General features: G+C 43.5%; 3 protein-coding genes across 8 annotated transcripts in view; 2 read left to right on the top strand and 1 right to left on the bottom strand.

The window, feature by feature from the left end:
• Positions 1-1690: 1690 nt before the first annotated feature.
• On the top strand, positions 1691-2607 carry LOC108030007 (uncharacterized). Its single transcript, XM_050887624.1, has 4 exons — positions 1691-1741; positions 1796-1951; positions 2004-2177; positions 2244-2607. The coding sequence occupies exons 1-4, from the start codon at positions 1691-1693 to the stop codon at positions 2436-2438; spliced, it is 576 nt and encodes a 191-aa protein (XP_050743581.1). The 3' UTR covers positions 2439-2607.
• A 415-nt stretch (positions 2608-3022) lies between these two features.
• On the top strand, positions 3023-3757 carry LOC108029885 (uncharacterized). The gene is made up of 4 exons (XM_017102376.1): positions 3023-3073; positions 3129-3284; positions 3337-3510; positions 3572-3757. Exons 1-4 carry the CDS (start codon positions 3023-3025, stop codon positions 3755-3757), a joined length of 567 nt encoding a protein of 188 aa, XP_016957865.1.
• A 134-nt stretch (positions 3758-3891) lies between these two features.
• LOC108030114 (zinc finger protein jing) overlaps positions 3892-25464 on the bottom strand; it is a 128902-nt gene continuing 107329 nt past the window's right edge. For 2 of the 6 annotated variants that reach the window (XM_050888280.1, XM_017102810.3), the window contains 6 exons: positions 9600-11023; positions 7890-9495; positions 7266-7827; positions 7054-7201; positions 6813-6990; positions 3892-6752 (listed from right to left, as the gene is read on the bottom strand). In XM_050888280.1, coding sequence (XP_050744237.1) covers positions 6305-6752; positions 6813-6990; positions 7054-7201; positions 7266-7827; positions 7890-9495; positions 9600-11023 — 4366 coding nt within the window. In that variant the 3' untranslated portion in view covers positions 3892-6304. Of the gene's footprint in view, positions 6753-6812; positions 6991-7053; positions 7202-7265; positions 7828-7889; positions 9496-9599; positions 11024-11231; positions 11376-15106; positions 15581-25464 lie in introns of those variants that run through there. The other 4 variants (XR_006367704.2, XM_017102811.3, XM_017102812.3 and 1 more) reach the window with 4 other exon arrangements.

Below are 25464 nucleotides of genomic sequence, written 5' to 3'. Positions count from 1 at the left end.
AGAGCCAAGTCAATAAGACTCGGGTTAGAAACTTCCTGTATCATGATAAGCCGATCGATTGGAATATGACTGTGGTAAACATGGACTCTTAACTAAGCTGTTACTGAATCCAGTTGTTAGAAAATCCTTAAACTGTCATAATATTCGATGTGAAAGCTTTTTGTTTCCAGAAGCCAGTGCAGTTTTTTAGGAAGGACTCTAAAGCATCCAGTACAAGCCTTTCCTAGTTGACGTATTTATCAAATTATGCAATGTGATTGACAAAAATTATGTAATCGTTTCTGTATCAACCCCTTTTGCCCTTTTTGGGTAGTTTTTCTTGAGTGATTTCGCCTTGTATTTGTGCATGGAGGACATCTGGACACAAGTCTCCCGCCGTTTCCCCTAGGACTCTACCAAGTCAACTTAACAGTCACGGGTGTAAGATTATGTAGGCATCCTTAAGTTCTTCATGCAAGCCATGGAGAAGATGACAAGCAAAAAACATCCCAAAGTATAATTTAATGGACGAAGGTCTACGAGGTTACCTACCTCACAGCAGAGTTGAAAATGGGATACAGATTTGAAATTCTTAAACATTGTGTGACTAAGAGCTTAGAACAGGATTAGTAAAAGAAAAATTTGTGTAAAAGTTTGAAATACTCCACCCACTTCTTAGGTGTTTTCAAAATGTGTAATGAAGAACTGCATGAATCAACAACATTCGAGGCCCTTTTGGTCTTGAAAGAGTTTTAATTGAATGATTGAATAGTATATATCTGTTTCGTACTTTCCGACGAATCTAGTATATTCTTTTACTCTACGAGTAACGGGTATAAAAACTGAATTTAAAAATTCTGGTAAATTGACAAGTTATTTTAAATAAAACAAGAAAATAAGTTATCTTCGTCAAGCCGATTTATTTCATTCTTTTAGAGTAGTCCAATTGTTATTAAATAGAATTCGAAATTCTTAAAAATATAAAAAATTATATTCCCAATATTAAAAGATAATATGTCGAAAAGGCCCAAAGCTATAATTTATTAGAATTTTCGATCGTTTCTATGACAGCTATATGAAGGACTAGTCGTCCGATTTCGATAAAATGTAATTCGAAATTCTGAACTAATTACGGACAAACGGACATGGCTTGATCGACTCGTCTAGTGATGCTGATCAAGAATATATATGCTTTATGGGGTCGGAAACGTCTCCTTCACTGCGTTGCAAACTTCTGACTGAAATCATTATGCCCTCTGGAAGGGTATAATGTTCAGTAGTACCGCTATCGTCCAGTAGCTGACGTGCGGCTTGCATCGTTGGAGTGTGTAACGAGTATCTGAAAGCCGAGGCACTCTTTTCAACTGTAAGATCCAAGATTCTTTTAAGGGTATCCAACTTAACCAAATGATGAGAACGTTACAATTATTTCACTGTAGATAATAAAAAAACCTTAAAAATAAGTGAAACTAGTTTATATATAAAAAATTACATTTATCTCTTGGTTAGTTAAGCCTAACATGAAACTATTTTAATTCTTATTTTTTGCTTATCATGATAGTAATCGTGTGCGTTAGGCAGAACTATCGTTAAAACTTCACGAGTTATGTTCTGCTGAATGCGGCCTTTAATCACCCATACTCTTTTAATACATATTATAAAAAGTTTTTATGATTTTTCGAAAATAAAATCATTAAAATCAGTTACAAACATGCGATCCGCGCTACTGGTATTTCTGGGCAGTTGCTTTATTTGGCAAATGGTGAGGTTTTAAGATTGGTTTGGGATAACGCTAAATATTTTTTTTTCCTGCAAGACGGAGCCTCAGTTGGTTTACAAGCTTACCAAAGTGGAGTGCCGGGGCAATCAGACTCGGGTTACTAACATCTCATGCCACGTTAAGCCGATCAATTGGAATATGGCTGTGATCAACCTGGATTGCTCCTTGAACATGCCTGTTCTGAACCCAGTTGTAAGGCAATACGTATTTTTCTTTTATAAATTCTTACGGTCGGTTTTTCTAGGTTCGGATACAGCTGTTTCAGAAGGACTACAGTAACCAGTACAAGCCTTTCCTGGTTGACGTTGATATCAAGCTTTGCGAAGTGATTGGAAGAAGGAACTTTTTACCTTATGGCGTCATAGCGTGGAAGTTGTTGAAGCGTTTTACTAATGTAAACCACTCCTGCCCCTTTTTGGTATTTCTCAAACACCGCGATTTCCGTGAGTAATTGTAATTGTCCTTGCAACTTTTCCAATTGCAGGGCCAAATAAGATTCCGCGACGGGTATCTGGACACCAATCTTATACCACCGCTCCCCCAAGGATTCTACCAGCTCAGTATAATAATCGTGGATTTAAATTCTACCAATGGAGCCTATGTGGGCACCATTAAGTACTATGCACAAGCCATGGAAAAGATTAGAAGCAAGAAAGTTCCCAGAGCAAATTTGGAATGATCCAGTGGTTATTCCAATATTGACCGGTGGACAAAGTACGATACTAGCACATTATTTGTTTTTTATAGTTCTTACTCCTCTGCGCGTTACGAGTTCTTCGATTCTCAGAATCTGTTTGCCTCCAATTGTACAATATATATATATATATATGTGATTTATATTAATAACACTATAGCCACATTTTAAAAATAAAAAAACACGATTTCGTTTTGATTATCAATATCCACTTACATGCTATACAATGGTTTTAAATCGGTCCGTTCCTTAAAAAGTTATAAACAATAAGAGTGCCATCTTGGACACATTCGTTATGCTGCATATTATATGGATGTAGATCTTCTTCGGACTTCCCTTAGCTGAGTAACGGGTATCTGATAGTCGATGGCATCGACAATAGCGTTCTCTCTGCTTTGACGATCCGTTTTTACTGCTCGTGATACAACAATTAGTTAGCTTTTGCGTTGACCAGAACTGTCGTAAGAATGCCATCAGCCGTTCTACTAAACGCGACAATTATACTTTAAATCGTTTTAATGGTTTGCTATAATAAAGGCATTAAAATCATATTTTGCTCAGTTCGAAAAATGACATTCGCGGCTCTGGTGTTTCTGGGCATCTGCTTTCTTTGCCAAATGGTGAGCTTTTGAACACAGTTTAGGATTGGACTAAAAACGTTTATTATTCCAAAAGTCGGAGGCTCAGCTGGCTTACAAGCTTACCAAAATCGAGTGCGAAGTCAATGAGACTCGGGCTAGTAACATCTCATGCCATGTTAAGGCGATCAATTGGAATATGGCTGTGGTTAACCTGGATTGCTTCTTGATTATGCCCCTACTGGACCCAGTTGTAAGACGATGCTGACATTTTTCATAAAATCCGGTGTGAATTCTCTTTCTAGGTTGGGATGCAGTTGTTCATGAAGGACTATAGTAATCAGTATAAGCCTTTCCTAGTTGACGTTAATTTTAAATTATGCGAGGTGATTAAAAAAAGGGACTTTATACCTTACGGCGTCATTATGTGGAAGGTGATGAAGAGTTTTACCAATCTAAACCACTCCTGCCCCTTTTCGGTATTTGTGAAAGACCCGGCTGTTCTTCAGTTTTTGAACTTACAATTTTTCCCAACTACAGGACCGGATAACAGTCCGCGACGGGTATCTGGACACCAGTCTTATTCCGCCGCTCCCCCATGGATTCTACCAATTAAGTTTAATATTTACGGATTCGAATTCCACTAATATGGAATACGTGGGCACGGTTAAGTACTTTATGCAAGCCATGGAAAAGATTAGGAGCAGGAAGGTTCCCAGAACATAATTCAATTGGTCCCATTGTTGTTCCAATATCGACAGGTGCACCAGCACCGAGGAGAACCATCTCCTCTAAAAACATATAGCACTGCCTCCGTTCAGTCCCCTGAACCCGATAAGGTCGAAATAAAACTACGTAACTAGCGTATTACTTGTTTTCGTATATTTTTCATTCCTCTGCGCGATACATGTTCTGCGGTTCAGAATCTGTTTGAGTCCACTTGTACATACTATGTCGTGTATATAGAGTTCAATAATATATATGTATATAATTCTTTTGATTACATTAGTTACATTCGAAGCAAGATCGCTGCTGGTGCGGCTGCGCTGCCGCCCTGGACTTGGCCAGAACTGAGTCCGAAATCAACTAGGACATACCTCGAAATAACCGAATGTTCAGAAATACTTCTCCTGTATACGTGTGTATATGTTCGCCTGGTAATTACCATAATTATGGGTTCTTAGTTAATCTCTGTCTGCAATTCATTAAAGCGGTAGTAATGTTTAAATTATGGTTATGATATTGAATATTTATAGATCTCGTACTCGATAAACTAATCTATGTACAAACTCAAACTGAGCTCCGGGCTAAAGGCAAATGCAAATTTGGGTTATCGCGATCGAAAAGGAAAGCAAAGGTAAACTTAGACCGACTGGATCGCTGCTTATCCTACAGACTGTACGCAATATTAGCAAAATATGGAATTAGCCTACGATTTCCCCTTGTTTGTTTCTGATTCTGATTCCGTTTCTGTGTGTACTACTCGTGTATCGTGTATACTTCCCTTGTTTCTCGGCTCTGCCCTGTTCGGATCTGCGGCGCTACGGACCTAGGGTTAACCGCCCTATATATGTACTCTCTTCGCTTTAGAAAACTTGTCTCGAAAAATTCTTTTGTGTGTTTTATGCTTGCAAAAATTTGAGGTAGTTTTATTTTATTTTTAAATTTTCCCTTTGCTTCTCATGGATTCTTGTTTGGTACTTATTACCATTAGTTTTAGATTCTTCATTGTTAGCAGTACAAAGCGTTGAACGTTGAACAACTCGGGCGAAAGGCATCGAAAGACTAACCGAATGGAAGAGCCAACTAAGCTGATCGGCGACTATCGTAAGAGTATTGCTTTAAATCAAGTATATAGGCAGTGGTCTATGATTTCCCCGCCTCCTCTCTGGATTTTCATGGATACACGTACATTTATATTTCTTTTCGTTCTTAGACTAGTTTGGGGGGCACAGAGACGCATCTACAGCTACTTAAGACAACACACAGATATATTTGATATACTCGACTCTTAGCGAGCCATTATTGTGCAACAAAGGGAGAGTGCTCGAGCTGGCATGGAGTGTAGCTTTCAATGATTACTTCTGGCTCCGCTCGTTTCGCACACTAAATTAATCAGTCGTTCTTAACAACTGTCTTCTGGTTGTTCATTACATTTTTGGCAGTGATGAGTACTCTTGTTTTCTTGCTTTTCGGGTCTTGATTCGACACTTACTTACTTTTAGCACGAATAAATTCATTGGCATACAAAATTATAGACTTTCTCATGCGCTTTGCCAATCGGATATGTACACAAAATGAAATAGTTTTTCTGATAATAAAAAATAAAAACGTAGGTTCTTCTTTTGTTATACTTTCCTTGGGGATTGTGGATTTTCTTTAACTTTATTTTGCGTATTTTACTTGGGTTGCCTTGGCTAAGTCCTAAATGAATAGTTTTAATGTACGTATGTATAAAGCGAAACTAGTTAATATTATACTATTTACATTAGGCATTAATTCCGAACTAGAGACGCTGATGATTGGCGAAGGTTGCATTCGAATTCGATTTGCACTAAATTAATGGATAATCGTCTTGGGCATGGGTCTAACTTAGGCTTAAAACTGTTTGCATTGCTGTTCGAGTTGAGTACAAAATGTTTTACAAATATTTCTCGTATTTTGTAGCGGTAAATGCTTCAAGTCTTGTGTTCTTCCACTTTCACTTAACTATCCCTAAACTTAAACTGCTCAGTTGTGCGCGTGGTTTTTCGCTCTCAGTGTAAGTTTGGCCAGTTTCTAAGAGTAGAATTCAATACGACGGGGAGCAACAAAATGAAAACGAATTTTAACTTTAAATTGGTAAATAGATCAACATAAGTTGGCTTTCAAACAAGTCTTGTACAGTCGGGCACCTCCACATAAATCTCTACTGAATGTACACTCTATAAACTAAATTAGAACTACAAATCTAGAACTTAGGACATTTGTTCATAACAGCACTGGCTGGAACGCGCGGGTGGGTTACGGTAAGGTGGCCACTAAATGCTCCTGACTCTCAATCCTGCCTCCATCCCGAAATATGTACAAAGATCCACGGATGGGGATGTCAACAAACTAAACGGCCGGTTATGCAGACCAAACAGAACAAAAATGAACAAAGCGGGAGTACTGATAGTTCTATACATAAGTGGATACACACGTAGGTTGTAACTTACACTAACTAGTCTACTTGTCACTGTTTACTCGTTTGTCGTTTAATTACTTAGGGAATACTATAAATCTGCCAGGGCCCTAGATGGGCACCAGGGCGTCCGTGGGAACCAGCTGCTCCCTCGCCGACGGCATAACTTTGGGTGGTTTTCGCGGGTGCTTGCGGCGCTGCTGCATTTGCAGCTTGGCTATGCTGAGCACCTGCTGATAGCTGGACACCGTCTCGCAGCTCGCACTGCGCGAACTGCTGCCGCCGTCTTCCTCCTCCTCATCGTCCTCCTCGCCCTCCTCCTCGTCGTCATCTTGATCGCCATCCTCCTCGCAGTCGCTGCCGCTCAGCTCGCCCACTTGCTGCTCATTGACGTTGTAATGGTCGGCGAATAGCTGGGAGTCATAGCGCAACCGGAAGGCCGTGCTGAGCAGACTGTCCACGCGCGTCTTCTCGGCCGGCCTCATCTGCTTGATGTGCAGTACCTTGGTGTGCTGGCGCGTCCGATTCGAACACTCCGGCAGCCACTCGTCGGAAATGCTGTTGGGAAAGAAGGACGGTAAACATCTGGGCGAGAGACTGAGGTGCAGATAAACTTACATTTCGCGCGGGGACCAGCGTACGAAGCACTCGTAGCCGCCCTGGCTGTTGCGCCGTCGCATCATGCACTGACCCTGGAACTCGATGGCCTGGGCTCCGTTCGTGAGCGTGCTAATCTGGCGCAGGCGGTGCTGCAGCCCCTCCATGATGCCCGTGTCGAAGAAGTCAAACATGCGAGCTGTAAGTTATGACACCGAATTAGTACCTTGTAAAATCATATTAAAGATCAGTTTTTATTTACCTGAGAAGGGCTGGCGGCGATATCTGAGCTTCTTGCCATTCTTGCGGAGCTGTTTGGGTACGGGCGGATCTGAGGTGCGCTTGCTCGTGCTCTCCTTGGCATTGTCCGTGGCATTGAAGTGGTTGTTCACATGCTTTTGCAGCGCCAACTAGAAAATAATAACATTCATAATGTTAGAGTTTGCATACAGAATATAGGATATTGCTACTCACTTGCGAGCCGAACCGCAGGCCGCAGCCCTCGACGATGCACTTGAACTGCTTGGAGCCACCATGGGAGAGCACGTGACGCTCCAGCCAGCGGCGCGAGCATGACTCCTTGTTGTACACCTTGCAGCCCACCCAGAGGCAGGCGAAGGGGCCAGTCTGGGTGTTGACGTGGTGCGTCTGCATGTGGTCCAGCAGCTTCGAGTTGCTCTCGTGCTTCTTGTTGCACTTGTCCCAGTAGCAGACGCCGTCGTGCCGCTTGCCGCCTTTTCCGCCTGCCCCTGCTCCCGCCGGGAAGCGGATGGTCTTTGGCTGCGAGAGGATCGGCGAAATGGCGCTCTTCGGCAGACTTTTGCTGGTGGCCTCGACCATCGCAATGTCCACCTCAGTGCTGGGCGGAATGTAGGCTGCGGTGGAGGTTGAACAGGAGGGCGACGGAACAGCAGAACTGTCGTCCGGTGAGGCGGGAGAAGGTGCATTGCTGGCCAGTGAGTTGCTGTCGGAGGCGGAGGAGGAGGCACTGCTCGCTGCAGTGGTAGGTGGTCCCACAGAGGCGGATTTGGAGGAACTAATAGGGAAAAATGGTTGGGATTATTTTATGTTAAAGGCTTAACTCTTAAATCTACTCACATGGCATCTGCTATGGAGTTGCTGCTCTCACTGTTGCTCAGGCTTCCGCCGATGCCCGACTCCGGCGTGGGCAGGTCCCTCAGCCGCTTGTGCGTCTGATGAGTCTCCAGCGAGGCCACTGACTTGTCGTCCTCCTCATCGTAGTTGCTACTCCCGCTGCTGCTTCCGCCACTGGCCGTGGGGGTCGGCGGGATCAAGTCCTCGCTCTTCACCAGCTGCAGGGGAATTGTCGTCGGTGGAGGCGAGTCAGTGGCCTGGGAGCAGTCATCGCCGCCGCTTGAGATGCATGACGAAGTAACCAGCTCGCTGAGCATGTCAGTCTGGCTGGCTGCTCGACGGCTGCTACCGCTCATGTTGCTGGTCGCCGGCGATGGGGATCCCAAGCCGGAGGGCGATGCTGAGGGCGAAGGAGATGGCGCTGGCGTAGAGGCCTCTAGCGAGAGATCAGCTGCCGAACTGACCGAGTGTGAATAGGTGCTACTGCTGCACGAATTCGAGTTTGAGTTGCTGTTGGTGCAGTCGGGCAAAAGATCGTGCTTCAGCGTTCCGTCCTCCGACTCCGGTTCCCTCTTGGGCAGCTGCCCGGCGAAGCTCTGTGGCTTTGGTGATACGGGAGGCAAAGATGAGGAGGCCGTGGAGCCAGTCTGGGAAGCCAACTCCGACGTTTCCACCTTGATCTTACTGAAGGCCGACAGGGTGCAAGAGTTTGAGTTGGACAGCGCCGGCGAGGATCGCAGGCAGTGGCTTCCATTGCTACTGTTGCTTGGCGAGCTGAAGGGCAGTGGCGTTAGCGGTTGCGACACCTTGGCCACAACCTTGGAGTTTTTGACCAGGTCAAAGAGATCGGGCGCACTGTTGGCCAGCTTAATCGTAGCCTGTCCTTGCTTGGACACGCTTAACGTGGGCGTCAGCTTCGAGGGTGCGATGCTCACCAGCGGAGGCGTTGGGGTAGGTGTTGATGTGGCGGGCGGCCCCGTGCTTCCCGTGCTTTTTCGCAGCTGACCCAGCTCCTTGGTGGCCGACGTGGGCACCAGAGGCGGCGGAGTGGTGGGCGTGGCAATAATAGACGCCGCTCCCACTCGGCCCTTAGTGGGCAGCCGCTTCTGGTATGGCTTAGCGGCGGGAAGGGGCCGTTTGGCTGCTGGCGAAGAGGCGGCAGCGGAAATGGTTACCAGCGGAGGCGGCTGCGTGGAACTGTGCATCGGCGGTTTCACAATCGCTCGCTGAGGCTGTATGGCAGTGTTGTTGCTATTGATGTTGCTTAGATTATTCGAGGCATTGTGGTTGTTACTGTTGCTGGCAGTCGAGTTGTTGTTGGCAGTGTTCGAATTGCTCTGGTTCGTGGCTGCCAATGGTGGCGGCTGAGTGGCAGTGGCAGTGTTCGTATTGCTGTTGTTCGTGGCCGCCAGCGGTGGCGGCTGTGTGGCAGATATAATTTGCTGTTGCTGATGCTGTTGGTTGTTCAGAGCTATCTGCAAGCTCATCAAGTAGCCGAGGTACTCGGCCGAGTTAACTATGTATAGTTTGTTATCCTTGAGTCCCACTTGCTGGTTGTTGAGTGGATTAACGAAGTTCATGTTGCCGCACGGATTGGAAGCCATGTTTTCTGTAAGGAAAATAAGCAAACATAAGCAAAATGTGTATATGAATGCAGAATATTGCGATGTCCCTGTTTGAAATGATGTTATCTAAACAAATCATTATATTTACCATTTAAACTCATGTTGTTCTGCCTGGCAAGCAGCAGCTGATGATGCAGGATGCTTCCAGCTCCCGGAATGGCCTCAATGGGAAACTGCCCGCTGGCGGCGTTGGGCAGACCAAAGGGATTGCCTGCCGTGGCCAAATTAAGCAGTCCAAAGGGATTGCCAGCCGTGGCTGCCGCCGAGGTGGCTGTGGTGGCCGTCGTCGTCGTGGCCGTTGTCACCTGTTGCAACAGCTTGAAGACAGTTCCATTGAGGAAATACTGGGCAGCAGCTGCCTGGGCAGGCTGGGGCGGAAGCTGGACTAGATTGGGCAACTGCACGGGCAGTTGGTAGAGCGTTGGATTGGCGGGAGCGGGGGAAGGATTGAGTGCTGGTGCTGGAGCTGGCGCTGGAGCGGGTGCCGCGGCCGTCATGGGGGCGGGTGGTGAGATCTGCTTTTGCTTTAGGGCGGGACTCGTTGCCGGCGGTCGGTAGACCATGGCCGCCTTGCCCTGCTGCTGCTGTTTCATCTCCGGCGTCCTTGGGGCAATGGCCACATGCTTCTTGGCTGGTGACTTGCCTGTGCCCGAACCATTGGAGGAGCTAGACGAGGACGACGAAGAGCTGCCCGAGGAGCCACTGCTGGGCGTCTTGCGCAGATTGGGCGCCACCTGCGCAATCTTGGCCGGCTGCTTGGTGCTGCGCTCGATCTTTTTCAGCGCTGGCACGGGCAAACTGGAACTGGGAGTGACCACAGGCGGGGCGGGAGGCGCAGGAGCAACCGGAATCGCTGGAGGGGATGTGGGCAAGGCCTTGGCCGACTGCTGCTGCTGCTGTTGTTGTTGTTGTTGTTGTTGCTGCTGCTGTTGCTGCTGGGCCTTCTGCTCCTTCAGCTGGGAGAGGATGTTGAAGTACTTGTTTAGCGAAGCGGTGGTGGCGGGTGTGCTCATGGTCAGCGTGTTGGCCGGATTGCTCTGCTGTTGCTGTCCAGGCTGCGGCGAAAGCTTGCCGCCATTGGGCGACGGCTTCATCTGCGACTTGAAGAAGCCGGTGATCTTGGTCTGCGACTCCTCCATGGCGGCAACCTTCAGTCGTTTGCTGGCATCGTAGGAGCTGGGCAGTTCACCGGCACCCGCGCCCGATCCCGTCGCCGTTCGCTTGTTCTTGTTGGCCGTGGCGGCGGGAACGGCGGTGGAGGTGCTGCCCAGGCTGGTGTTCCATGGCCATTGGAGCGTGGGCAGGAGGTTGGGGTTGCCGTGGCGCTGGGGCGTCGTAGGCTTGGACATGCTGTGCTGGCTGAGATGACTGTGGTGTTGGTGGTGCTGGATGGCTGGCGATGGTGGCAGGTCGCTCAGTTGCGAGTGCGCACTGTACGGGGAGCCGGGATCGGACGCATCCTCACTGGAGCCCGTGCTGGAGTCCGCGCAGCTCAGTGAGGTGGCAACGCCGCTGCAAAAAGGAGAAGGGGGAGCGTGATAAGTACGGGCGTTATCTTCGGCTGGGCACTACGGCTACAACTGATATATTCCGAGGGGATTTGGCTGGCCCCACTGTGGCTGCACACAATCGGTGGTTACAGCCACACCTTTTGGACGCGGGCCAAGGCAGGGGGACGGCCTCTTGGGCGGGGAACGATCGAGTGCTAATTTTAATTCACCATCGCGGCAATTACATTGCTCTGCTCCTTCAATTTGTTTGTGTTTATGCTTTGGTCTTTTTTTACACGCTTTTTTATCTTTTTTTCGCCCCTTTTTGTTTATTTGCCTGGCAGTGTTGGCGGGCGACTCACTGTGTTTATTCCCACGCCAGTGTTAGACAGCGCCGCCAGCTATCGGCTGCGCTCTGCAAACGCTAACAGCGCCGCTAACAGCTGATAAATTTCCCAAAACAATCCGCACTCAAAGGCAGGCAGATACGAAACTGGAATTCGAGTGTAGGGCGCGGAGAGAAGGGAAATTGGCAATATTCAGTTCACTTAACATTTCCTAAGTGGTTAAGTGCTTAATAATCATGACTTTACGTATAAGTAAACATTCCAAGGTTTTAAAATTTAAAAATATCCTTTTATGCAAAAGGATCTCACAATTATGTTGCAAGAGAATAACTGAGAGAATGCAAGAGAGAGAGAGAGAGAGAGAGCACCCCGCATATGTAGCACACAAACCAAACTCACACAAAACGGGTCGATAAACGAAAGCATAAAGTAAACAAAAAAAAAGCAGGAGAACACAACAGGCAAGAAAGAGCAAACGAAAGAGGCAGACCGAAAAGGAAGAAAATAAAGGCAACTGCCTCCCCTCCCCCTTGTCCACACTTCTCACCCATTCCACATTTCCCCTTCCCCTCACCTTCACTCTCTCTCTATCTTTCTTTACCATTGTCTGTCCGCGTGCAACATAACAGCAGCAGCAACAACAACAACTGTGGGAAGAAGAGGCATGGAAGGCAAGGGCCGCAATCTAATGCGGGAAAATTTCAGTTTCAGGTAGCCCACGTCGCGTGTGTGTGAGTGTGGTTTCGGTTAAACACACACGTACGCGCGGAGAAAGGGAGAGGGAGCAAACGAAACAAAACGGGATGAACGGACGGCTAGTATACAAAAAATCCTCCGGTTACACAAAAAGGGTATTCTTCTATTCGAGATCCCGTTTTGATATGGAATAGAAACCCCATCTGATTTTTGATTTTATGGTTCTTTTCATAGACATTTTATAATTGTACAAATGTTTTAAGGATGTATTTCAACCAGACACCCTAACGGTTATACATTTCATAGATACAAGTTTTTACAGTTATTTTGTTATTTTAAAAGCCTAAAATAACTTTTCTTCAGGACAATTATTGTTGAGTTTTATTTTAAAATTCTTTTATTGTAGTTATGAATGACTTTCTAAAAATAAGTCAAAAATAACAAAGCTTTATTTATCAAACTTGAAAAATCCAATTAGACATTCTTAAATTTAGCTGAGAAAAAAAACTATTTCCAAAACCAAAAAAAAGTCTTCTGAAAACATATATGTAAATACATTTATATCTAAAAATGCATCTTACAGCTTTCGGAAATGAAACAGGTTTGAAAAAATTTTAATATTTCGAACATACGCATACCAGAATAAGCGGAAAATGCAAGTTTAGTTAAAAACAACCTGTTTTCTTTTGGTGCATGCATTTGATCCCATTTATGTGTTAATAGAATTAAGAAAACGCAGCGTGCTAGTGTTCCTCTCACTGCCATGTTGAAGTTCTTTAATGGTTGGATAAATGTGATTGCTATGAATTTGTAAATACTTTATTTTCTTTTCGGTGGAAAACATGGCAGTGGGAGTGGCATCCCACCTGCCTCGCTTGTTGAACGAATCGTTAACTACAGAGGTAATGGTTTCAACTTGGGTTCCAGACCCAAAAACCAGACTTGGGCCTTGGGTTTTCTCGGGTCCGAAGTTTTACGTTCTCCGTCGGCTTTCTACGGTTTTCGAACCTTTTTGTAATCGGCAGCGCCGTCCTACCTACTGAATTATCAGATCTACAACCCACCAGTTCTGAATATACATAAAAGAAAATAAAAAAACACATGAAATGGAAACACTTTATATTTTATGTTTGCCTACCCCGGAGATACCACAGATTACGACGACCAAGCTGCTTTTGTGATAAGCCTATTACGGCGGATTGATGTTAACTGCGTCCATCTTCCTCCTGCATTTTTGTTATTTTTAATATGGGGTAAACGAACGCGGCCATTTTTGTTTGGAATTCAATGAAAATAAACTCCGAGTTCTCATACCAGGAGTAGAGAAACTCTTACTTTTTGTTTCATAATTCTGTGTGTTATTTACCTAGGGTTTTATTACGGCTTTGCACTTTGAACTACAAAAATGATTTCAAAGTTTGAATAAATAAAGTAATGAGTTTGGAAAACCTTATTTATTTATTATTATTATTTAACTCACATCGAGCCATAACTCTCAAATACTCATGTAAGATATTAATGGAGCCAAGAGTAAAGAAATTAATTTGTTTCGGATATAAACGTAAATTTCTTATTTGGCGCGCGATTTTTCCCAGAAAACAATTCGTTTCGGAGGTAAAGACAAGAGCGGGAAAAACATAAAATTGTAATTGTATTTTGACACCAAATTGCTTTAAAAAAAATGAGGGCAAATGATTTTAAATTTGTGTTCCTGGAATCATCAAGAAATTAAGAAAAAAGGCTTGTTTCCGTACTAATTTAGATTGAACTTAAATCTGTAATGCAAATATAAGCAGGTATAAGCAGTTATATATAAGAGTTATATTATAAAAAACATGGTCGAGATTATTCGTCCCACTTTAAAAAAAAAGGTATTAAACTATTTAATTCGTTTATGTGGAAGTTCAAATGAATTCTTAAATAAATAAAAGATATTACATTAGCTTTGAGAGTTTGAGTGTTGACTACAGAAAACCATAACACCTGTCCAAAGAAAAACTTGGTACGATTTAAAACCTTTGTGTTCTAGACTGCTAAGCAAATGTCTCTGATTAGGTTAAGTTAAACATATTTCACTAACTGCAAAGCTTTCGTAAAAGTAGCAATTGTTTCTTAAATTCAATGGAACACCCTTAACATTTACAATTTCTTAAGTTTTGGTACCGTGTATTCAACAAACTACAGAATCCAAGTATGAAATGGCCATGTTGTAAGCCTATATTTTTGGCACATCGTTATAAGTGCTAATTAAAATGAATTTCCACATGAAACAACTAAATCAGACACTTTTGGATTGCCGTCGGCCCTTTGGCTGCATGTTGCCAGGATTTAATTCTCCCTTGCACAAGCTTAAGTTATCCGATATTCATGCAGTGGTCCTTTGGTAGAGGGAGCCTTTCAATTGCAGCAGTTTATTATGCATTCAACGCCAAGTTGATGCCTAAATTATGCACTCTATTTAATTTTCCAACCATAAGCGAAGCTTTATGGCCCCTATTCACACTCACACGCACACACAGCCACACACAGGGGTCATATTAAATTCATAGAACGCCGCACGGCAAGAGCGGCAACAATTTAAATTTTATTAGAAAATCCCATTAGATACACACGCACACATCGAAAGCGCCTTCCACTTCCGCCAGAAGTTTTCTTTGTGTGTGTGTGGGCTGGACGTGGGGGTGTGTATCCAACACACACACTCACGAAGGGCTGGGGGAGGGGTTGTGGGGCCAAGAGAGTGGGTGGCGCAAAAATCATTGCATATTTGCTTGGGCAAACAACAACAAATGCACACACAATTACACACACACACACACACATTGAGCGCCGCGACAGTGACAGCCAGCAGTTATTTAACACGTGATGTAAACGGAATGTAAAGCATGCTGTAATAGTCGGGCGAAACTAAAAATGCAGGCAGCACCGAGGCGGCAGCGGCGACTGCGGCAGAGAAACATGCGCAGCAGCAGAGAGGGAGCAATGCACGATTACTTTTATTTTGCTGGCGTTTTCTCGTATTCTTTGGCTTAACGACTTCAGCCTTTCGTCGGTATACTAACGTTTAAGGCTAACGCTGTGCGCTGCTGTCCAAGCTATCCGTGTTCCCGGGCTGTTCGCACTGGCCAGGCGATCCGGATCCGTTTTCCACTGTACCACAACGACGGCAGCAACACCGACCGACCTTCAACTTTAATCTCGGTCTTAAAGCATTTCGCACTCTCGTATTCGTTGTTTTGTTGCCTTAATTATCCACACTAGCGCACTCTGACACACACACACACACACACTCAAGCGCACTGGCGTTTAGTTTTGTTTAACGGGCGGGCGGTCGGTCACGCGAAGCATAAATATCCATATATCCAAAAAAGAGGCGGCAGCAGCAGCAGAAGAAATTCCCACCAACACACACTTAAACCGACAACGACACCGACACCGAAACCGAATCAGAAGCCGAACCGTATCTCTGTATCTTTATCTTTTCGATTCTGTTCTGTTCTGCTGCAGTCCGCTTGCTGCAGGCGCGTCCGTCGCGTTCGAACGTTGGAGAGAAAATGGCCTAAAAACCTGGCTTCCTCGCCAGGAACAACGGGAAAACCAGCCGAGAATTTCCAGCAGCGAGAGCGCGCTCTCTCTCAGCGCGGTATTCCCTGTATGGAGGAACATAAAAAGGGCATTTTCGAGAGGGTGAGAGCGGGAGAGAGCGTTCCTGCTCTCACTCTCGCCGCGTTCCCTACGTTTCTTTTGCAGCCCATTATTATTATTATTTTTATTTATATTTCACTTTTGTTGTTGGCACGTTAAATATTTCCTGTTTGTCGTCGTCTCTCCGCTTTGAGCCCGCAAAAAGAGAGCGGGGGCGGAGGTGGGCGGGGCAGAGGTCGGTGGCAGCAGTTCATGTTATGGTTATGGTCACGTACTCCTCCCCCATCCCCGCCCCCAGAACATCCCACATAATGTGTCTGTCGCAGCGTCCGTCTCCTTGTCACTTCGCCTCGTTTTACTTTCTTTCCTTTTCGCTGGCTGCCTCGCCGAGCTTAAATGTTTATCTAATTATTTGGACGTTCTTTCCCTCCCCTCCCGCGCTTTTACAGGGCGTGAAAAAATATTTAATTTTCCGCATAAATCCCTGCAAAATGTGTCTCCTAAATTTGTCACCAACTTGTAATGACTGCTCTCTGACCCTAAGGGCGATTTCTTTCATTTACTCTTAGCTTGAGATTTAAAGGGATAAAGTTCGGATTTCTGTGATGAATCCTTTAAAAACAAATTCGGGAACAAATATGTGTGCTTTGATCACCTTTTATATTATCTGTTTTCAGATTTAACTATTGATTTTTTTTTATATTGGGTTGACAAAAAAATAAAAAGCGGTTAAGCCCTTCCTAATACATTTTTGTTTAATATATGATAAGATGTTTTAAAAATGTAAAGAAATAAGGATAGAATAAAAAAAATGTTTAACACCTTAATTTGTCTTCTTTTGTTATTAAAAGAATAATTTTCATTTTAAAACTCATCTTAAGGACGCCAAATCAATACTCAATATAGTACACTTATTTAAACAACAGTGGCTTTTTCATTACTAATTTTTCGGTGTAAATATTTTTAATAATATCTTTTCATAAACAAGAATGTTTATTAACACAAGGTGGGATAAGTAGTTATATAAACAAGGAGGAACGCTATACTAGAGTGGCTCGACTATCAGATACCCGTTACTCAGCTTAAGGGAGCAAAGGGGGAATAGAGAAATATAAGCAACAAATATTTTAGAGGCCACCTACCGGATATGGGTGGCACCCCACTGTAACAAACTAACGCTGCATGCCAAGCTTAGCTTTTATAGTTTCCGGGTATAAAATTATCCTGCAAGTACTACTATATTAAAATAACTTTGTGTTCCCAAATAAATGTTTGGTATGGTGTTTTTTCAAGCATGTGAAGCGGTTCTGGTTTATCCCGATAAAAAATACATAAATAAATTGCTTTGACTTTGGGTAGTAATAAAACGCGGGTTCTATAGACTTAGAGGCCCAATACTCCGTAGCTGCTGACAGGTTTCTAGGTTATTTATTCCCTGCCAATCGAAAACAACATCTTAGTTTTGCACTCCATCTTCCACTTTGATCAGGTAGCGCTCCCAGCAATTTCGGTAATCTGCATAAATTTTACACACTTTTAGCAGACCAATATGCCAGAAATAGGAGCCCGGGAAAGGGGGCTGGTAGTTCCGCTTCATACCCCACATGTCACGATATTTGTATACGCGTCAATTTTGATTTATGTGCGGCATAATTCCAGGCGTTATAAACTGTTTTTGACAGCCGAGATGGGTTGGCAGCAGAAGGATTGGGGACTGGGGTGGTTGGGTGTGGGTTGTGGAGTGTGGTGTGCAGGACGTGTGTGTGACATCCACATGAGTTATATGGCCAGTACCTGCGTCTATTACTTAGCACTTGATGTGGGTTCGCTTGTTATATGCTAATTTGGCTCTTTCTGCCTAAACTATTTTACAAAGCGCCCGCCGTTCTTCATTAGGGCTGATAAATGGAATTACAGTTTATTTAATTAATACATGGGACGTCCGCAGTGTGCAGAGCAATCCCTGTCGAATAGTTCAAATGCCCAACGCAACAAGCTGGACAATCTGTCCTAATGAACATACCCTTATCAATCGCTATTGACATTCAAAGTGACAAACAATCAGAGAGACAGTGAAGAGGAAGATGGACATCCTTGCAGCAACTTGTAATTCTTGAGATGAGTTTCAGCTGTAGTGCAAGTCGTCGTGGCGGTCGTAGAAGTGTTGATAATAGGAACCATTAAAACGACAAGCATGGAACTGCATTTTGGGATTTCAATTATATCTCTGATAAAGGCAATTCATCAATTAAATTGAATTAAGCTTTAAGCCTTTTAAAAAGCTATCTAAAACGAACGTCCTAATCATTGAAGCGTAAACTTGGGTATTAAGTTATTTGTAAAATGCATTTATCTGAGAGCCGCTTTAATGTCTCACCTTTCACTTATGGATTTCCCAAGGAAAGCTGGCTAACTTTGCCTTTTGTTTATCCCTTACAGAAACACAAACTCCTTGCTATACATGTATATATTTGTCGAGAACACACAACGGTCTATTCAGACTCCACTTGCACCGTGAGCAGAGCTGAGTAAACAGAATATAGGTCTTCCGGGAGAGTGCATGCAACTTAGTTGTGTGTACACACGGTCCTGCATGGAGAATTCAACCATATGAATATCCTGCCTGACTGCCTGACTGGACCCCCCTCACGGCACCCCAATTATAACGCGCTAAACAATAAAGAAAATAATAATAAAACGCCAGTGCACACACATGTTTGTCCGTACATTGGATGTGTGTGCTGTGTTTGTCCCGAGCAACCCTCGCTAATGAAGCTGCAGCTCAGCTCTGTTTGCACACGCAATTTGGCTTTGCCCGTACCGCCATCTCCTTCCCAAGGACCCGGGTCTTCGAGCAGGACCTGAACCCAGGCCTGGAACTGGATCTGCCGACGAGGTGTGGCCGAGATTGAAACAGGGCCCAGGGATTATCAACAGCGCTGAGTATAGACAGGCACAACTGAACCGATCGACAAACAAAGCAAAAACAACGGGCTAGCCGAATAATTGATACCCTGTCGGGTGATTTACCCCGAAGGGATTCGTTCAAAAAGCATACCCAGAACCCTCAACAATGCGCAGCAAAGCAAATGACTACTGTGTCCGCTCGTAAATTAAGAGTTGTTGGCTCGCAGTCGCATTGCTGCAGCTCAAACCACCATCTGCCACAATAAAAAATCGCCCGAACAGATCTGTTGGGGGTTACAGATTTAGGCAATAAGACCAACATGGGTTGTTGCTATAACAACAAATATTGGTACTGCATTTAAAAATTAAACTGGAAATGGAAGAAGCTTATCGACACAACATATTTTATGTCAAGATTTTTTTATCCCTGATTAGGTTATTCTTTAATTCGATCGGCCCAAATAATAAACACAAACAGAAATGTATGAAGATCAATTTAATCGAATCCAGTATCAATTCTGTCTTGAAACGGCACATTTCAATTTAATATGCTCGAAAAAGTAAAAACAGCTCGAAAAAATAATTTCGAATATGTCTGTTTCGCCCCCCCTCACGTGATTTCTGTCGCCGGATTGCTGTGACCTTTTTTTTCGATTTCAAGTATTATTTGAAGACTAAGAAATCGACAAATTGACATTTTTTGTAACAACTTGACAATCACTATCAAACCAATTAAATTAATCCTGAGATGCTTTTTTAGTAGCGCATTTTTAAAGAAAACATTAACTAACAAGGACATTTTTTTAAATTTACAAGTTAGTTTTTTATTTAATTACTTTTTAAGTTACATAGCCATCTAGTTTAATACGATTCTTGAACACATCCGAGCTTTTTTCAAAAGTTCGTAATAATTTTAAGCAAACTTTTGCACTTCAAGTTTTAAATTAAGAACTATAACATGACTGTTAATTTACAAAATTTAAGTCTAATATGGTAAGATCGACTTACAGATCAGAACTGAAACATATATGTGTCATGAAAACAATTTAATCATATTCCGAATCTGACAAAGCTGAATCTGAAAGCTGGTCAGCCATGTGGTCGAACCAAATGCATTAGGATGGTATCCAACGAAAGCCCTTCGATTAGCCTGCGGCTTATCGATAACCCGTGCAATCGGCTGGCTGCACGCGATACAGCAAATGTCGCTTTAGCTGGCCAAACACTTGACGCAACTTTGCGGGATGGATGTAACTGATGTTTGTTGTTGCCTTGGCATCGGCATTATGTCAATTTGGAATATATTCCATTAACTACTCGGGAAACCCTCCAGAGTTTCATACAAACATACGCCGTATACATACGCACATACATGCATATATCTGAATGCCGCGGGCCGTCATGTGCGAGAGAGAAGGGAGGGGGATAGAGCAGGAGAGTGAGAGGCCGCTTTGTTTGGCGGGAACAAATAGAAGCACAACTACACCAAATCACAGCTGCGGGCAGCGCTGCCGACGTCGACAGCGACGTCAACATAAAAACGCGCCGCCCGCTGGCATCACCCTGCCCCACCCACCCCTCGCTGCACACACTGCTGTAACATTTGTTTTGACATTGTTCGTAGTTCTTCGCCATCAGCCGTCTCGCTCGCTCTGTCAATCCGTCCGGCAATCAATTTTTTTGTTTTCCCCCGCGCAAGTGTGTGTGCTCAGTGTTTGATAGTGTTTGTGTTTGCCCTTGCACTCGCTGCGCTTTTTACCAATCTCATTCGAGTGTAAAGTTTGAAATTAGTTTGGAAGTGTCGAGAAAGGCACTCACCCGGCGACACTTATCGCGAATTCTTGGGGTTCGTGCTGCCAGGATTGGAGTAGGGGATTCAGCTGATTATAAATTATGAAAAAACAGTCCTGAAGGTGGCAAAACTTCAATAATCAATGCATAAAATAGTTTATTTTCTATATTAACTTTTTTTTTACTTAAGTTAAATATTCAAAGAAAACGGAAAAGTTTTTACGTCAGGATCTGTTAAGTACAAGACCTTAAAAATAGCGATAAAATAATCGACGCTGTAAGGTAGGCAACATTTTTGAGCCTCTTTTGTTCTCTACTATACCCAAAAGGAGAAGGTGAACTAGTCCTTCAAAACTTAGAAGAATTATGGTAAAATTGCCTACCCACCTATTTAGTGACTCACTAAATGTTGGCATATTAAATAGAAAGTTTAAAAGTTGAAAAACTATAATGCTAACTGCCACCATTTAGAGAAAGACGTGTAGAAACTTTCAAGAATAATTTTCCCTGCCGTAAGACTTTGCCAACAAGCGAGTAATGACTTCAGAAGAAGTAAACTCCTGTTTAAGTAACCATTTCGTAAGACCCCCAATTGCGTCCTCTATAAGTCATTCCATGAATTGCAAATTTCTTCCCCAGGAAACCCAAACTCCAATCCTTCCTTTCTCCGCCCAAAACATATCGAACTATAGATGGGGCATATTTGTGCCAACCTGCGACGGAATCGTTTTTGCATAGCAACCTATCTTTAATTGTCCTGCGCTCCTTAGGACGGCGGCCCAATTCTCCCCACCTTTATCCTCCACTCGTGGCTCTTTGCTGTGGCGCCGTTTGTTGGGGCAAGTACGCCTTGGGGCGCAATAAAATGTTTAATAAATTGCAAAAGTGCCCAGAAAGTGGCAAAAGGAAGCGGAAGTTGGCAGGGGACAGGGAGAGGAGAAAGGGACTATGCAGATGGCGCTGGTCAGGCGAAACAAGTCAATGACACATCCCAGATACAAACATATTCTAATGAAGCTCAAGTGGAAAAGCCCAACTGCGGCTCGCAGACAAACACACACGATTTTTGGCCCACAGATGGGGCCAGAGGGCGTGGGCGGCTCGTGGGCGAGGGCGTGGCACTGCCACCAGCGCGTTGTTTGGCTTTCTGGGCACGTAAAATGTATTGAATAATTACATTGGGCCGCCCAACGGCATACGAAATGAGCAGAAATCCAAACTCAAATGCGAACTCAAACCGATGTCAAAGTCGAGGCCGCGACAAGTGGCGGTCCGGACATTGGCCACGCCCGCCCGTTGGCCTCCCGCTCACTGCCCACCTGCCGGCGAACCTATCCTGCCATCCTGCTGTCTACTAATGAGCGCCACAGGAATTGGAAAATTTCGGAGCGCAGCAGGAAATCAACTTTTTTTTGGGTGACTAAAGCGCTGCGAGGGGAGCGAACGATAAAGATTGATAAGATGAATCCACAGAAATGCATTTCGCCCGGCAATTGTTTTTCATTTTTCGTTTTTCGATTTTCGTCGGAACTCAAAAACGGACGGCTGGGGAGTCCAGCAGGCTGATGGCCTTTAAGTAGTGCTAAAGTATCAATCAAAATGCGTGCGCCGCTCGCAACAATCATGGAATTACACTGAATTTCTCGAATGCCCAGTCAAGGTGAGGAAGAAGCCTCATCTTGAAACCCGAATCCGAGTCCCAGGTCTGGCACTGAATAAGCCTCGAGAGGCATCCGAGGAATGAGCCGAGAAATCGGTTACCAAATCAGAGAAAACAAAGCGGGAACACAAAATGATGATTTATCATTACAAGAGGGGGGCAGCACGAAAAAAAGTGGTGGACCTACAAATTGGATTGCCAGAGGGGATCGGAAAAATTAGCTATGCAGGGCAAAGGCAAGTGAGCCATGGAGGAATGCTTTATCGCAGTAATCCAATTTACAATACGCCTTAAATATTCATTTACATTTTACAATATATGTTCGAGAAAAAAATATTCTTGATTAGGATGGCTCAGAATGTTTCAAGTAACATTTGTAATTGTTCAAAAAACAAGAATATTTTTAAGCTAACCGCAAAGTTTTCATTAATATAACATATATAATATTATTATTTCTTTTATTTTATCCAATTTATTTAGGATTAACAAGCTAACAATTTTATTGATCTACATCTTGCAACGACTTCTTTAAGAACAAGTCCTTCTTAAAAAAATAAAATTTTTAAAAAAAGCAAAGAAAAAAAATTATTAGGAACTAAACTTAAAGTTTTTTTTAATAGAGATCAAATACTAATTTAGTTTCAATATAAAGAAGCTAACAGTTTTATTGGTCTACCTTTTTTGAGACGCGATTATTCTTGAATAAGATTGCTAAAAATAATTCAAGAATAAATCAATCGTGGAACGTAAACAAATTTAAATAAACTAACTACAAAGTTTTATTTAAACAAATATAGAGTATTTATTTACTTTTATTTAAACCGAATACCTCACGATTAACCTAAAATGAAATAAAAACCATTTACTCCTCAAAAAGTTAACATTTTAATTAAAGCAACAATAGATATTTACGCATTGTTTTCCGATGAGAGAGAAAATAATTTTCTTTGCTTAGCCCAAGCCCCGTGAACCCCATTCTAGGAAATACCAACGAAATTCCTCACTGAAGTGTCATTTCGGGCGAACAGAATGTCAATGTTTAAGTTTTAATTTATTTAAAATCAATTTACGCAAAATCTTAGCTAAATTCTGTTGCAGTCAAACTCACAGGAGCGGGCGAAGTTGGAGTCGTGTTTCCGGACAAATTGAAGGAGAGCCTGCAAAGCACTGAAAAATCCTGCATAATTTAATTGTCCTGTTGCTGGTTTTAGCCAGTTTGGCTTCGTCTCTATCTCTGCCAAAGGCTCCCATCCGCTCACTAACTCATTCTGTCTGTATCTGTGTACCTGCTCTTATTTGTTGCCTTATTGCTTGGGAAAATATTTGAGCAGAGATCTTCGGCACTCAGAAAAAGTATTCGACTTTGCTAACTTGTAGTTAGTTCTTAAAGGATAATATAAAATGTCAAATTTCTGTTGGATTAAGGTTAACATCTGGAAAACTATTAAACAAAGTTTTTTTCTCTTAGTTTGTTTGTTTATGGAATACAAATTTTTTAAATACTAGAAAAAAGATTAAAGCCCAGGCAAAACAAAACTTAAGTCTATTTCCTGACGATTCATTAGAGCTCTATTAAAATATGTAAACAAGTTGTTTATGATATGGTCCTGCATATTTATTACAAATTTCAAATTTCATGAACGAAATTTGAGAACGAATCGTTCTTGAATCTTGACTTCAAATCTTCTTGAATTGTTCGTATTTTTGTTCTGTGCTAAGATATCAAGGCATTTTTACATGTCACAAGCTGATTTGTCTGTTTTAAAGACCTTTGTTTCATAATATTCCCTCTAATGAATGAAATTTGAGAACGGATTGTTCTTGAATTTTTCTGGTATTTTTCTTCTCACAGAAGAAGCAGGTTTTTACTGTTGTTAAGAACTTATAATATCAAAGAAGCTTCTTTATAAAAAAATTTTCTTATACTGAGGGTACCAAAACTATTATATTCGTGATTCATGATTACATTTTAAATGGAATTTCGAAAATTTGTATCTATAGAATGCGCATACAAAGCCAAATTGAGCTAGATACTATTCCTATTGCACTTTTCTCTGAGTGGGACTGCGTATTCCGTTTGTTCAGCATGCTCCTGGCACCTTGCAACGTGGCCCAGCGTGCAACATGCCACACACTGCCGGTGTCTTTAATCCAGATGCGAGTGAGGCTAAATGTAGGCCCAAAAGGCAGCCGACAGGTGCTCCGGATCGAGTCTGAGCCGGGTTTTCGGGGGTTTGCGGTTCAGGGCCATATCCACACACAATTACTGTGTTTACTTCTAGTTTTATGGGCCCAGCCCCCGCTTCTCCTGGGTTAATTAAAGCTGGCCGGGAAGTGGAAAGCTGGGAGTGCATAAGTGCGTGTGTGCCACTCGAGTTTGGGATTAGTCGGTGGGGCAGAAAATCCGAGGCAGTTTGATTGGGACTTTATGCGCATTCCGCATTTTATTCGAGTGGTGACCCCGACCTGCTGCGTTCGCAGACAATTCCATTAACATTAAAGATGCCACGACGCGGGTTCTTCGAATTGGTAAATGGAACCAGTCGAAGATCAGAGCTGGCGATGGGTCCCAGCTGATAAATTCAATAATGCCCCGGGCACCCAGAAAAAAATATGGGGGAGTGGGGTAGGCATTGGCAACTGAAATTCAATACCATTTTGGGGGATGACGACGACGATGATGTGTGTGCCCAATTGTGATAGTTATTTTCTGTTGCTGTTCCTACTATTGATGTTGCCTGGTGTCATTGTTGCTGTTGCAGTCATGCGGGGTTTCCCCCCAGGCTTACAAATGATTTTGATTTCAATTGTTTCCCTTTGTTTGCCACCAACTATAGATCAAATAAGGAATTTGACGAGGGAGAGGGTACACTTTTGTGGTACAATTTTCCATTAATAACACAGAGCGTAGGCAGAGGTGGCCTTAGCTATAAGCAGAGAAGCTGGTGCTCTCCCAACGACAGTTAATAAATTCAAAACTCCATTTTTCCATATAATATTTCCCACAGGAGCAGGAGCGCAGGAAAAGTCCATGGAAAACCGGTCACCCAGCCTCTCGACTTCTCGGCTACAAAAGAAGTCACCAGAATTTGCATATGAATACCTAGGACGAAACCAAAGTGAGCTGGGGGATCGGATGCAGCACCCAGTTCGAAGGAGCACTCACACATGACGTGTGGCCATAGACACCATTCACCCACCGATGGATGACTCACTTGCTCCCGAGCACTTGTCGTTGTCGGGCATTTTCAATTGCCGGTGAAGTATTAATGGCAGCATTTGAATAACAATGCGGACGTCGAGGCAGTCTGGCTGATTCTGCAATTCAAATCCTCCGAAGACCCAGTATCTCCTACCACAAGTGCTGCAATTAGATCCAATTCGGGGCTAATTTGAGCTGCATATGAAGACCGACAT

The sequence above is a fragment of the Drosophila biarmipes genome, chromosome 2R (assembly GCF_025231255.1).
Source record: "Drosophila biarmipes strain raj3 chromosome 2R, RU_DBia_V1.1, whole genome shotgun sequence".
NCBI classification, from domain to species: Eukaryota; Metazoa; Arthropoda; class Insecta; order Diptera; family Drosophilidae; genus Drosophila; species Drosophila biarmipes.
This window is presented reverse-complemented; position numbering and strand designations above follow the sequence as displayed.

Coding starts and splice junctions, on each gene's coding strand:
- LOC108030007 (XM_050887624.1), top strand. CDS start 1,691: ATGCGATCCGCGCTACTGGTATTTCTGGGCAGTTGCTTTATTTGGCAA. Junction 1,742..1,795: donor GTTGCTTTATTTGGCAAATG/GTGAGGTTTTAA, acceptor TTTTCCTGCAAG/ACGGAGCCTCAGTTGGTTTA. Junction 1,952..2,003: donor TGCCTGTTCTGAACCCAGTT/GTAAGGCAATAC, acceptor CGGTTTTTCTAG/GTTCGGATACAGCTGTTTCA.
- LOC108029885 (XM_017102376.1), top strand. CDS start 3,023: ATGACATTCGCGGCTCTGGTGTTTCTGGGCATCTGCTTTCTTTGCCAA. Junction 3,285..3,336: donor TGCCCCTACTGGACCCAGTT/GTAAGACGATGC, acceptor TTCTCTTTCTAG/GTTGGGATGCAGTTGTTCAT. Junction 3,511..3,571: donor ACCACTCCTGCCCCTTTTCG/GTATTTGTGAAA, acceptor TCCCAACTACAG/GACCGGATAACAGTCCGCGA.